Genomic DNA, 15,389 nt, shown 5'->3' with positions numbered 1-15,389 from the left:
GCATGACACCATGTTCATAATAATGTAATGTACAGAAAGCATTATAGCAGCATAGAAAGCATTACATGCACATAATTGAATCTTCTAATTCTATTCATGATTATAACTGCCCCTATAATCACTTTGCGTACTCTGGCTTAAGAACGGAGACTTTGATCTATGACCAGTGCTGTTAAGCGCTATACAGTTTCCTCCTAACTGGTGTAATAGCTGTGTTCCTAATCTGTCTTGAGTGGTTGCTTGGGTGTGATAGGGGTCAGCCCCTTTCTGCTGCTTAACTAAGTGGTTCCAGAAAAATATATTACGAGCAAAAGAGAGAAAAAAAATCTAACAACTCCTCCATGGATGGCAACGCGTGAAATAAATGAAGATAAAATGCCTACGGACCATTAGCAACAGATAGGATCTTAACAAGCCTTGTTTCAAAATGTCTAAAGGCAAATTAATTCACAGTTACTCCACCAGCCGACTGTGTTGTCTTTTTCCTTGTAATGCATGTATATTTATGGTAGAATTAGCTTCAAAAGAAATCCCCGAGGAGCGTTTTCCAGGGAAAACACGGACGCAATTGATTTCAGTCTATTTATTCTACTTTCCCAGTGCCGGAGTGCTTCTTCTGGTACAGAACAGCAGTTTCTTAATCTTCTATGTGCAGCCACTAATAAAGAGAACTATCACTGAATTGAGACAGCGGAGCAAATACAGTTAACTGGCAGATTTGTAATGATAATGGGACCAAAATAGGGGGCTACCCCTCCTGTTAACATTGGAGACGAATTACCCTGAAGCCTATTCATTCTTCACTGAGACATTTAACAGTAGTGGTATGATGTAGCTAGGTGATCATTTTCAAAATAAGTCATGATTATAGAGTAAATACCCACTGAGTGAGTACATTTCGCTGGGCCCTCTGTGCTTTGTAGGCAGAAATATATCATATATGTGTGTTTGTGTGTGTGTGTGCGCAATCTCACTTGTATAATGACATCCCCAGTCAGTTTGTGTTGGGGTACCATATACATTGCAATTCAGCGGTTTCCGAACTATAAGAACTGTTTACTTAGCAGCTGATGAAACAGAAGTCGGCATGTGTTTCGGGTTAAATGCACATTTCCGCGTTGAGAGGTATAATTGCCAAGAGTGGCGCACTTTGAGCAGCGAGGGGAGAAACCCAGAAAGCCGCTAACTGCAAACGATAAGTAGCTCGGCAGCTCCAACATGTGTTCTTAATCACACGCTCCGGACCTGAAAACTATTTCCCAATTTCCCATATGGCCCGGGAACAACAGGGCTTCTACGTCTCTCCGCGGAAAATTTAAGATCAACACTATAGCTATAAAGCAGAGTTTATGATTTGTTTAATGGGTGTTTTGATGTGAAATATACTTTTTATACACTGCCGCCTTCCAACAAGGCACTCATGGCAAATGAAGCAGGCACTTTTTAATCCAATCTGTGTTTTGGCAAAAAAAAACATATCTTGTTCTCCAGTGCTGCATATTGTAGTTCATTGTTTAAAGTGGGCTTAACAGTGACTGGATCGGACTGGGGCTTGCCAGGACAAAGAAAAATGGTACACACAAAGTTCTGTTTGCATAGTGGCTCAGTTAGGGTTTTGTCCACACCCTCCCTCCCTCCCACCCAAAAATACAACTGTCCTTTAAACTCAGTTTAGGAAGCGGCGTGGGGTCAAGAGAGACTCACTCGAAAATGAGCTATGAGTCTGCGGTTTTGATTAATCTCATCCAGGGGAGAGATTCATATTTTTCTCTGCCGTTTGCCGAAACAGATGCGTTCGCATATGTTTTCCTGTGCCATCCAGATTCTACAGACGAACACCCCATGTGCTTCACAAGCTGTGGACATAAAACATTGTCTGAGATGGTCTCGATTCCAAGGGAGTTTTTTGGGCTGATGATCATAAAACGATTTATGACAGCGTGATAAAGAACAAGTAACATTTCATACTTGCGCTTAAGTTCACCAATGTTTTTTTGACATGACAAGTTTTAAAGCAATCATTTGGCCCTTAGCAACTTAACGGTTATAACTGTGGATTGTGAAAGCGGACGATAACATTTAAGCCAAGAACAGAGTTATGGCAAAAGATGATGCCATCAGGGATGTCATTTATTTATATATTTTTATTTAACCTTTATTTAACCAGGTAAGCCAGTTGAGAACAAGTTCTCATTTACAACTGCGACCTGGCCAAGATAAAGCATAGCAGTGTGATAAAAACAACAACAACAACAACAGAGTTACACATGGGATAAAACAAAACATACAGTCATTAACACAACAGAAAATCTATATACAGTGTGTGCAAATGTAGTAAGTTATGGAGGTAAGGCAATAAATAGGTCATAGTGCAAAATAATTACAATTTAGTATTAACACTGGAGTGATAGATATGCAGAAGAAGATGTGCAAATAGAGATACTGGGGTGCAAATTAGCAAAAATAAATAACAATATGGGGATGAGGTAGTTGGGTGGGCTAATTACAGAATGGCTGTGTACAGGTGCAGTGATCGGTAAGCTGCTCTGACAACTGATGCTTAAAGTTAGTGAGGGAGATAAGAGTCTCCAGCTTCAGAGATTTTTGCAGTTCGTTCCAGTCATTAGCAGCAGAGAACTGGAAGGAATGGCGGCCAAAGGAGGTGTTGGCTTTGGGGATGACCAGTGAGATATACCTGCTGGAGCGCATTCTACGGGTGGGTGTTGCTATGGTGACCAATGAGCTAAGATAAGGTGGGATTTGCCTAGCAGTGATTTATAGATGACCTGGAGCAAGTGGGTTTGGCGACGAATATGTAGTGAGGGCCAGCCAACGAGAGCGTACAGGTCACAATGGTGGGTAGTATATGGGGCTTTGGTGACAAAACGGATGGCACTGTGGTAGACTACATCCAATTTGCTGAGTAGAGTGTTGGAGGCTATTTTGTAAATGACATCGCCGAAGTCAAGGATCGGTAGGATAGTCAGTTTTACGAGGGCATGTTTCGCAGCATGAGTGAAGGAGGCTTTGTTGCGAAATAGGAAGCCGATTCTAGATTTAACTTTGGATTGGAGATGCTTAATGTGAGTCTGGAAGGAGAGTTTACGGTCTAACCAGACACCTAGGTATTTGTAGTTGTCCACATATTCTAGTGATTCTAGTCGGGCAGGCAGGTGTAAGCAGCGTACGATTGAAGAGCATGCATTTAGTTTTACTAGCGTTTAAGAGCAGTTGGAGGCTACGGAAGGAGTGTTGTATGGCATTGAAGCTCGTTTGGAGGTTTGTTAACACAGTGTCCAATGAAGGGCTAAATGTATACAAAATGGTGTCGTCTGCATAGAGGTGGATCTGAGAGTCACCAGCAGCAAGAGCGACATCACTGATGAGATGACAAACTGAATTGCTTTCATGGAGGACTGGCCACACAATTTATTTTCATCATGAGCAAAAGTTATTGGTTTTAAAGACAAGAGACCAGCAACATTGACAAAAGGGTGTGGCAGTAGCAGGAACAGCGGCATCTCGTGGGCAAAACTTGGTACATTCCCATTAATTTATGGAAAAGAATGCAAGCAACTTCAAAGGCTTATTTCTCTATAAAAGCGAGAGAAAAAAAACATCACCAGATTCACAGGGAATACATTACATAGGACGAAGAAGCAATACTCCAAGCCGCAGCGCCATACTACTTGTGAGACATAGAAAACTAATACTGTATACTGGTTGTTGGGTTGGGATTGGCGTGGGGGATCCGTGGGTGGGTTTTGATCATTTTAATTGATTCCTCATACGATACTCATTGTTAGGAAGAATTATGGTCCAAATCAGATGTTAGGTACTATATTTATTGAAGATTATATGAATCCAATCAATTAATATAGACATTTTTTGTTCAATCAATTAGCTGAATTTTCTCAGATCTAATTATATTTCAACTAAATAAATGTTTCAGGAATGCTAATCTGATGTTTCTAACGATTTTAGCAAAATCTGAGATGGTGGTAGGGATGGGCACGGATCTATCCAGATATCCAAACGGCCGTTATTATTCAATTACTTGAGTGAGTTGTAAGCCTATTTTGACAATTGAAAAGCTTTGTTATAAATTAAATTATCATTGTGACATTGTTACTTACAAGGATATACCATGACATTTGACTTAATTTAATAAAACAAACTTTTGAATGTAGTCTTTAGAACGTGTTGAGCTACTGCTGTGCATTTAGCCCTCCAGTCTTCCCTGACATCGGTATGCTATTTTTTCCGCTTCAAATAGCAATTACAGGTGTGCACCTAACCGAGTTTCCACAAGACTTGACACAGAGCAATGCAAAACACTCATCAGAAAACCTTTCCTGTAATAGAATCAGACTTCTCTTTCACTTTTGCTTTTAGCCAAACACTAAGGAGAAAAGCAGCCTGTCCGCTGTTTACAACTGCTATGTGCATTTGAGTCATTCTGATTGGTCAAGAGAGCTGAAAGTCTAAATAATAAAAAAAACTATCTAAATATCAGAAAAAAATGTCATGATATTATTTGAATAGTGAAATAATGTCAAATGCCCATCCCTAGATGGAGGGTGTCGAAATCCTCTTTCTTGTGCTTTTTTGTTGTTGTTTCACTGTTAGTCTACACCGGTTGTTTACAAAGCATGTGACAAATAAAATTAGATGTATTTATATATATTAGCCCCTTTTTCTCCCCAATTTCGATCTTGTCTCATCGCTGCAACTCCCCAACTGGCTCGGGATAGGCAAGGTCGAGTCATGCGTCCTCCGAAACATGACCCGCCAAACCGCGCTTCTTAACACCCGCCCGCTTAACCCGGAAGCCAGCTGCACCAGTGTGTTGGAGGAAACACTGTTCAACTGACGACCGAAGTCAGCCTGCAGGCGCTCGGCCCGCCACAAGGAGGCGCTAGAGCGCGATGAGCCAAGTAAAGCCCCCCGGCCAAACCCTCCCCTAACCCGGACGACGCTGGGCCAATTGTGCGCCGCCCTATGGGACTCCCGGTCACGGCCGGTTGTGACACAGCCTGGGATCGAACCCGGGTCTGTAGTGACGCCTTAGACCGCTGTGCCACTTGGGAGGCCCTATAAAATTAGATTTTGAGGTGGACCGATCCCCCATGCTTATCCCTGGACCTCTGTCTTGGGTCATATTCATTAGGCTATGCATCGGAAAATATTTTCAATGTTTCGCCATCCAAAACAAAGTAGTCCCTCCCTGCTTCAGTGCGTTCTTTCATTTGGCTTATGAACAAAACCCTGACCTCTCCACTGAAAACAGCAGACAGGTGGAGTGTGTTCTACGTCTTTTTACCAAAGTACTTTTTACCACTGGCTGTAGCCAGACCAGACTTGTTTCAAATACTAAGTCAAACACTTTCAAATACTTGTATTGCGTTTGATTTAGCTTTCACAGTAAAACAGAACCAATGAAATTGTCCCATAAAAAAATCAAGCACCACTCAAATACATCTAAAGTATTTGATCTACGTATTTGACCCAGGTTTGAGCCAGACTAGTGGGTACAGCACCAGTAGCCTGAGAGACAGGTGCGATTAAGCATATGTGTGTGAGTGTGTGTATGAAAGTCTGATGATGTCGTACCTCAGAGGTAGATAGCTCCTGAGACAAGTTCTGTATGTTCTGCTGCTGCTGGACCAGGAGCTCCTGTACTGTAGCCAGGGTCTGCTGGAGCTGGGTCACTGCAAACAGAGACAACAAGCACACTTCAACCGCTGGATGTCAGCTGATACTAAAGCTTAATTTAGAGGAAGCATAAAGTAGAGGAACATTTTTACTTTCAGTTAAGTTAGTCCAGAGAAGTCCAACTCAAATACATATCTGTAAAAACAACACAAAAAATAAAAAGTATAGGCCTAAGTCATTTATTAAAGTTGACCCCTTGATATTTATAATGATATCCAATAACCAGTCAAATTGGCCTCAGCCTTTCAGTCATAGATGCTTCGGAATATTTTTGACGTGTAAAATAAAGATATTAATCTCTGGTGTCTGAACTTAAATCAAATAACAGTCTCTAACCTTCCATTATCCATGCAGACACTGGCTTCAAATGCATCTTAAATCCTCAAACGATCAACAAAGGGGGAAAAATGCCTCATTTGGGTGGAGGCTGCCAGACAAAATGTCCCGCCTAATCCCAATAAATATTGCTCTTTTCTCATTGACTTTGAAGATTGAATTATTTCGAGTGTTGGTGTAAGAAGAGGGTGTATGATTTCAAATAACACGAGCCCCAGTTTGTTGGCCCCTTGCTTTCCAGTCGCACGTGTATTACCAAACAATACATTAAGTTTCACCGACTGATTATATTACCGAAAGACAATAAACATTCATATAAATCACTGTCGTGCTAAGTGTTAAATCAAGCCTAATTGCATTAACATCAACAGATATTGTAGCTGCCTACACTTGAGGTTGTTGTAAGCGAATGGTTAAAAGCTTGCCTACAGTGCAAGACTGGACAGACACCACTGTGCCAGTGCTGAGCTATGAGCATCAGTTTGACACATGCGTCAGGTTGAGGAAAATGGGACCCTGTTAAGACATGAGGCGAGAACTTTGGGACACCTAACATACACTCCCCTAACATACACTCCCCTAACATACTCTCCCCTAACATACTCTCCCTTAACATACTCTCCCCTAACATACTCTCCCCTAACATACTCTCCCCTAACATACTCTCCCCTAGCATACACTCCCCTAACATACACTCCCCTAACATACTCTCCCCTAACATACTCTCCCCTAACATACTCTCCCCTAACATACACTCCCCTCCGTATTTATTTGGACAGTGAAGCTAAAATGTTTACATTTCACTCTATACTCCAGCATTTTGGATGAGATCAAATGTTTCATATGAGGAGACAGTACAGAATGTCCCCTTTTATTTGAGGGTGTTTTCATACATTGTTTAGAAATAAAAGCACTGTATGTATCTACTCCCCCCCATTTGAAGAAGTCATTAGTACTTGGACAAATTCACTTATAGTGTATTAAAGTAGTCAAAAGTTTTGTATTTGGTCCCATATTCATTGCACGCAATGACTACATCAAGCTTGTGACTTTACAAACTTGCAGTTGCAGTTGGTTTTGGTTTGTTTCGGATTATGTTTTGCCTAATAGGAACTGAATGGTGAATAATGTAGTGTGTCATTTTGGAGTCACTTTTATTGTAAATAAGAATATAAGATGTTTCTGAACTGTTTCAGAACACTGCAATAATGTGGATACTACCATGATTAGGAATAACCATGAATGAATCATGAATAATGATGAGTGAGAAATGTATAGAGGCACAAAGATCATATGGCCCCAAACTGTTAACCTTCCCTGTTATTGGTAATGGTATGAGGTTAGCACTTTTCTTTATTTTTTTTGGGGTGGGGGGGTATGATCTTTCTTCATGATTGTGGGGGTAAATCAGTAATCATGGTAGCATCCACATTAATGTAGAAGTGTTCAGAAACATCTTCTATTCTTATTTACAATAAAAGTGACTCCAAAATGACACAATACATTATTCACCACTCAGTTCCTATTGGGCAAAACATAATCCAAAACACAACTAAAGCAAACTGCAAATGCATCAAACAAGTTTGTAGAGAGTCACAAGCTTATAATAATAATAATAATAATATGCCATTTAGCAGACGCTTTTATCCAAAGCGACTTACAGTCATGCGTGCATACATTTTTTTTTTTTTGTGTATGGGTGGTCCCGGGGATCGAACCCACTACCTTGGCGTTACAAGCGCCGTGCTCTACCAGCTGAGCTACAGAGGACCACAGCTTGATGTAGTCATCATTGCATGCTAGGAATATGCAACAAATACTACCCCTTTGGTTACTTTAATACACTATACATGAATTTGTCCAAATACTTACGACTTCTTCAAAAGATACATAAAGTGCTTTCATTTCTAAACGTTAAAACAGATATGTATGGAAATACCCTCAAATAAAAGGGGACATTCAGTACTGTTGCCTCATATGAAACATTTGATCACAAATCCAAAATGCTGGAGTATAGAGCCAAATGTATTCATTTTAGCTTCACTGTCCTAATACATAGTGTATAATATTGTTTCAGGTTGTGGGAGACTACGGTTGAAAAATTATGGTTGAAAAATTCCCGGAATAAAGTGGGAATAAGCAGGAAATCTGGAATCCTCAAACCATTATTTTGGAAAACCTATTTCTGGATTTTTTTAGGAAAGTTTGCAACCCTAAGGTTGACTGGGTCAATTTTCCAGAGCCCACAACCTTGTCTCCCCCGACAAAAAAAGTGCTAGTGACTTCAGGGTGTGTAAACCGCACATTTAGTTGCCCAATGCTCATTACTGTAAATGGCTACTGCGACGACACCGCAATACATCGACAATTCCAGATGTTGGAGTGATGTCGCTAGCCACTAAGACCACACTTTCAAAATGATAATTGAGACTGAGGCGCAAAGAGTAAACTGCTTGAGCAGATCTTGCATGCCACCATTTTAGTCCATCCAGTTGTTGGCCACTGTGTATTGTTACCCCTCGCTATCACAGATATGAAGCCAAGAATAATGAGGTCAATGACTTTGGCTGGCTTGAATCATCAGAAGGAGACTTTGTAGCTGGTGCAAGAGCGTGAATTTGAGAGACAGAGCAGGGGCTCGCAGCTGCTGCCGAAGAGGCCGACATTGTGTATTCAGTAAATTATTCAGTAAATACCTCCATATAATGTACACTACATATGTCCAGGCCTGTCTCCGCCTTTAATGGCCAGCTGGTCACCAATATGGTTCCCACTGACAAAGAGGGCCAAACAACCGCACAATTCCATTACAGGCTGTGTGTGCTGAAGTGCTTCCAAGACCCATTCATTAATTGTCCGTGTGAAGTTGTAGGGAAATCATAATGGGAGTCAAGGCCCTACTCTGGGCGAAGAGAGTAATGCAGTTGTATTCAAAAGGATACATCACTTCATTGCGCCCGGCACTAGAGCAATACATGAACTTTAACAAAAGGGGTTCAAGCAATTGGCAGCCAGGCAGTCGGACGCTATTACTCAGCGTTGTGAGGAGAAAAAGGGAGGGGGGGGGGGGGGGGGGGGAGACTCTCAGTGTAATTGCAAACCCTCTCCCCAACTGTTAACTGCAACAGTCATTAACTACAATAGCAGCTTGGCTACTGCAGTCACAGCAAATTAGTTTGCCGTGGTGACTGAGGGAAACGACAGTGGGTTTTCCATGAGAGGGCTTAAGGTCCAGAATATCAGCTCCCTACGGACTACAAGGGACTCTTATCACGGAATCGGTTCTTTAACAATAAACAAAACAGGACTTATGCCATACGGAGTAAATGTGTTTGCATAGCTGGGGCCAAAATGACAATAAAATAACTCATTTGTTAATCAGATTGCGGGAGGCACACCTTGCACGCAATCTCATACAATCGACACGCACCCGGCCGCCAGCTATCCACCTTTCCCAAAACACAATAGAATGGTAAGATCCGATCAAACTGACAGTATGAGCACATTTCCATTCACGTTCATTCCTTGTCTGTATGTAATACAGTTTGTTTGATGGGATGATATATACTGAACAAAAATATGAATGCAACAATTTCAAAGATTGTACTGAGTTAAAGTTCATATAAGGAAATGAGTCAATTGAAATAAATTCATTAGGCCCTAACCTATGGATTTCACATGACTGGGCAGGGGCGCAGCCATGGCTGGGCCTGGGAGGGCATAGGCCCACCCAATTGGGAGCCAGGCCCACCCACTGGAGAGCCAGGCCCAGCCAATCAGAATGAGATTTTCCCCACAAAAGGGCTTTATTACAGACAGAAATACTCCTCAGTTTCATCAACTGTCTGGGTGGCTGGTCTCAGACGATCCCGCAGGTGAAGAAGCCGGACGTGGATGTCCTGGGCTGGAGTGGTTACACGTGGTCTGCAGTTGTGAGGCCGGTTGGACGTACTGCCAAATTCTCTAAAACAACGTTGGAGGTGGCTTATGGTAGAGAAATAGACATTCAATTATCTGGCAACAGCTCTGGTGGACATTCCTGCAGTCAGCATGCCAATTGCACACACTCTCAAAACTGAAGACATCTGTGGCATTGTGTTGTGTGACAAAACCACAAATTTTTGAGTGGCCTTTTATTGTCCCCAGCACAAGGTGCACCTGTGTAATGATCATGCTGTTTAATCAGCTTCTTGATATGCCACACCTGTCAGGTGGATGGATTATCTTGGCAAAGGAGAAATGCTCACTAACAAGGCTGTAAACAAATTAGTGCACAAAATATGAGAGAAATAAGCTTTTTGTGCATATTGAAAATGTCTGGGATCTTTCATTTCAGCTCACGAAACATGGGACCAACACTTTACATGTTGCGTATATATTTTTGTTCAGTATAGTTGGGATGATTCACATTTTTCAGTGTGCTGCAGCACAGTTTAAAACATGTTATAAAGTGGATATAATTGCACTGACGGGCATATTTTCAGAAATGAACCTATACTGTATATTTCACTACATAGGTTATTGTTAGATGATTGCAAACTAACTTGCTGATTGGCGTCACCCTGCGAGAAGAGTTTGTCATATTAACAATGTACCGTTGCTGCAGGACTGGCGTTTAGAAAATTAAAGGGATAGTCTACTCAAAAACTATTGTTAATTATTCCACTGTTAATACAATCCAAATTGCATGTCAGCAGCAAGGTTGTTAAAGTTGGTGTTTTTCTATTAGTTTTAAGATTTCTATTTGAAATTCAGTTTAGTTTCAGTTCGTTTTCAGATACACTGTTTTAGTTATTTAGTTTAAGTTTTATTTAAAAAAATATATATTTAGTTTTATATTATTTAGCTACAGTTTTAGTGTTATTGTTCGGGACAGTAAGTAGCTTATGCGTGGGAAGCTAGGAGCCATTCATGTACAGTTTTTATGTTTTTGGGGATGTCACTTCTTGCCAAGGTGAAGGGTCAGGTCATAGGTTATGTTGGGTTTAAAAGTAGACTCAGTGAGTTGACAGTAGTAGTGTGGGTCAATTTCCGAAACAACCAGGTGCTTGGAAGCGCGAGGCTAAACTACTCTGCTGTTTTGGTCCCGTAGCTACCACATTTGTAACAGTGTGAAGCGCACCTGTGCACAGATACAGTGTGTGACTGTGTGAGAGAAAAGTATTGCATTGTATTCTTCTCAATAGGCGCATTCAAGAGGATCACTTTTGTCAAGTCGGTGACCACCGCCTTTCAAAGTGTGTTGCATTCTGGGGATTAAAATTGTCAGAATTGCACCTACAGTGCATTCGGAAAGTATTCAAACCGCTTCACTTTTTCCACATTTTGTTATATTACAGCCTTATTCTAAAATGGATTAAATTGTTTTTTTCCCCCCTCGCCTCATCAATCTACACACAATCTCCAATAATGACAAAGCAAAAACAGGTTTTTAGAATTTTTTGCAAATATATCAATAAAAAAAAGTGACCCTTTACTCAGTACTTTGTTGAAGCACCTTTGGCAGCGATTACAGCCTCGAGTCTTCTTGGGTATGACGCTACAAGCTTGGCACACCTGTATTTGGGGAGTTTCTCCCATTCTTCTCTGCAGATCCTCTCAAGCTCTGTCAGGTTGGATGGGGAGCTGAACAGGTATTTTCAGGTCTCTCCAGAGATGTTCGATCGGGTTCAAGTCCGGGCTCTGGCTGGGCCACTCAAGAAAATTCAGAGACTTGTCCCGAAGCGATTTGCCACGATTTATGTGTACAGTGGATATATAGAAATACACGATACATGGACACCCCTTCAAAATTAGTGGATTTGGCTATTTCAGCCACACCCGTTACTTTCAACAAGGCACCGTCATAGGATGCCACCTTTCCAACAAGTCAGTTCGTCAAATTTCTGCCCTGCTAGAGCTGCCCCGGTCCACTGTAAGTGCCGTTATTGGGAAGTGGAAACGTCTAGGAGCAACAACGGCTCAGCCGTGAAGTGGTAGGCCACACAAGCTCACAGAATGGGACCGGGAGTGCTGACGCGCGTAAAAATTGTCTGTCCTCGGGTGCAACACTCACTACCGAGGTTCCAAACTGCCTCTGGAAGCAACGTCAGGACAAGAATGGTTCATCGGGAGCTTCATGAAATGGGTTTCCATGGCCGAGCAGCTGCACATAAGCCTAAGATCACCATGAGTAATGCCAAGCGTCAGCTGGAGTGGTGTAAAGCCTCCCGCCATTGGACTCTGGAGCACTGGAGTGATGAATCACACTTCACCATCTGGCAGTCTGATGGATGAATCTGGGTTTGGCGGATGCCAGGAGAACGCTACCTGCCCCAATGCATAGTGCAAACTGTAAAGGTTGGTGGGGGAGGAATAATGGTCTGGGGCTGTTTCATGGTTTGGGCTAGGCCTCTTAGTTCCAGTAAAGGGAAATCTTAACGCTACAGCATACAATGACATTCTAGACGACTCTGTGCTTCCAACTTCGTGGCAACAGTTTAGGGAAGGCCCTTGCCTGTTTCAGCATGACAATGCCCCGTGCACAAAGCGAGGTCCATACAGAAATGGTTAGTCAAGATCGATGTGGAAGAACTTGACTGTCCTGAACAGAGCCCTGACCTCAACCCTATCGAACACCTTTGGGATGAAATAGAATGCCAACTGCGAGCCAGGCCAAATCGCCCAACATCAGTGCCTGACCTCACTTATGCTCGTGGCTGAATGGAAGCAAGTCCCCGTAGCAGTGTTTCAACATCTAGTGGAAAGCCTTCCCAGAAGAGTGGAGGCTGTTCTAGCAGCAAAGGGGGGACCAACTCCATATTAATGCCCATGATTTTGGAATGAGATGTTCGATGAGCAGGTGTCCATATACTTTTGGCCATGTAGTGTACATGTGATATTTGAAGCTCTCTCACTAACTGATTGTACAATGTACAAAATCCCAGTTAGCACATAATGTTCTGAGAACCATTATTTTCTTAGAGCTTGTTGAGAGCGTGGTTGTCTTATGGTTATTTTGTGCAGGATACCCAGCTAGCACAATGTTGTGAGAAACATATACAGTGCATTTGGAAAGTATTCAGATCCCCTGACTTTTTCCACATTTTGTTACGTTACAGCCTGATTCTAGAATGAATTAAAAACATTTTTTTCTCATCAATCTACACACAATAACCCATAATGACGAAGCGAAAACAGGTTTTTAGACATTTTTGCAAATGTTTAAAAAATAATAATAAAAAAATACCTTATTTACATAAGTATTCAGACCTTTTGCTAAGAGACTCGAAATTGAGCTCAGGTGCATCCTGTTTCCATTGATCATCCTTGAGATGTTTCTACAACTTGATTGGAGTCCACCTGTGGTAAATTCAATTGATTGGACATGATGTGGAAAGGCACACACCTGTCTATATAAGGTCCCACAGTTGACAGTGCATGTCAGAGCAAAAACCAAGCCATGAGGTTGAAGGAATTGTTCGTAGAGCGCCGAGACAACATTGTGTTGAGGCACAGATCTGTGGAAGGCTAGCAAAAAATGTCTGCAGCATTGAAGGTCCCCAATAACACAGTGGCCTCCATCATTCTTAAATGGAAGAAGTTTGGAACCACCCACACTCTTCCTAGAGCTAGCCGCCCGGCCAAACTGAGCAATCGGGGGAGAAGGGCCTTGGTCAGGTAGGTGACCAAGAACCCGATGGACACTCTGACAGAGCTCCAGAGTTCCTCTGTGGAGATTGGAGAACCTTCCAGAAGGACAACTCTGCAGCACTCCACCAATCAGGCGTTTATGGTAGAGTGGCTAGAAGGAAGCCACTCCTCAGTAAAAGGCACATGAAAGCCGCTTGGAGTTTGCCAAAAGGCACCTAAAGGACTCTCAGACCATGACAAACAAGAATCTCTGGTCTGATGAAACCAAGATTGAACTCTTTGGCCTGAATGCCAAGTGTCACGTCTGGAGGAAACCTGGCACCAATCCTACGATGAAGCATGGTGGTGGCAGCATCATGCTGTGGGGATATTTTTCAGTGGCAGGGACTGGGAGACTAATCAGGATCGAGGGAAAGATGAACGGATTAAAGTAGAGAGAGATCCTTGATGAAAACCTGCTCCAGAGCGCTCAGGACCTCAGACTGGGACAAAGGTTCACCTTCCAACAGGACAACGACCCTAAGCACACAGCCAAGACAAAGCAGGAGTGGCTTCCAGCCAGCGTCGTCCAGGGTAGGGGAGGGAATGGCCGGCAGGGAGGTAGCTCAGTTGGTAGAGCATGGCGTTTGCAATGCCAGGGTTGTGGGTTCGATTCCCACAGGGTATGATTGATTATTAATTAAAAATAATGTAAGTCGCTCTGGATAAGAGCGTCTGCTAAATGACTAAAATGTAAAATGTAAATGTAAATGCTTCGGAACAAGACTCTGAATGTACTTGAGTGGCCCAGCCAGAGCCCGGACTTGAACCCGAACAACCATCTCTGGAGAGACCTGAAAATAGCTGTGCAGCGACACTCCCCATCCAACCTGACAGAGCTTGAGAGGATCTGCAGAGAAGAATGGGAGAAACTCCTCAAATACAGGTGTGCCAAGCTTGTAGCGTCATACCCAAGAAGACTCGAGGCTGTAATCGCTGCCAAAGGTGCTTCAACAAAGTACTTAGTAAAGGGTCTGAATACTTACACTACCGGTCAAAAGTTTTTAAAAACCTACTCATTCAAGGGTTGTTCTTTATTCTTACTATTTTCTACATTGTAGAATAATAGTGAAGACAACAAAACTATGAAATAACACATATGGAATCATGTAGTAACCAAAAACATGTTAAACAATTCAAAACATATTTTATATTTGAGATTCTTCAAATAGCCACCCTTTGCCTTGATGACAGCTTTGCACACTCTTGGCACTCTCTCAATCAGCTTCACCTGGAATGATTTTCCTACAGTCTTGAAGGAGATTCCACATATGCTGAGCACTTTTTTAAATTTATTTTTTTAGGGGGTAGATCAGCTTTAATATTGCAGATAGATTGTAACTTCCATCAATGTAATTGTCTGCATCACATCCAATCCCCCAAATGTTTTTTTTCTAGCAAATACAGTGGGGAGAACAAGTATTTGATACACTGCCAATTTTGCAGGTTTTCCTACTTACAAAGCATGTAAAGGTCTGTAATTTTTATCATAGGTACACTTCAACTGTGAGAGATGGAATCTAAAACAAAAATCCAGAAAATCACATTGTATGATTTTTATGTAATTAATTTCCATTTTATTGCATGACATAAGTATTTGATACATCAGAAAAGCAGAACTTAATATTTGGTACAGAAACCTTTGTTTGCAATTACACAGATCATAC

The 15,389-nt window shown here is 42.0% G+C and overlaps 1 protein-coding gene across 1 annotated transcript in view; it reads right to left on the bottom strand.

Annotated features, from left to right (window-relative positions):
• Positions 1 to 15,389, bottom strand: part of pex14 (peroxisomal biogenesis factor 14) — a 127,769-nt gene that overhangs the window by 10,750 nt on the left and 101,630 nt on the right. The window contains exon 7 of the mRNA XM_084184396.1: positions 5,614 to 5,711. Coding sequence (XP_084040522.1) covers positions 5,614 to 5,711 — 98 coding nt within the window. The remainder of the gene's footprint in view (positions 1 to 5,613; positions 5,712 to 15,389) is intronic.

Source organism: Coregonus lavaretus (assembly GCF_964263955.1).
Source record: "Coregonus lavaretus genome assembly, chromosome: 20".
Classification (NCBI taxonomy): domain Eukaryota; kingdom Metazoa; phylum Chordata; class Actinopteri; order Salmoniformes; family Salmonidae; genus Coregonus; species Coregonus lavaretus.
The sequence above is the reverse complement of the archived record's forward strand: the minus strand, read 5'-3'. Positions and strand labels throughout refer to the sequence as shown.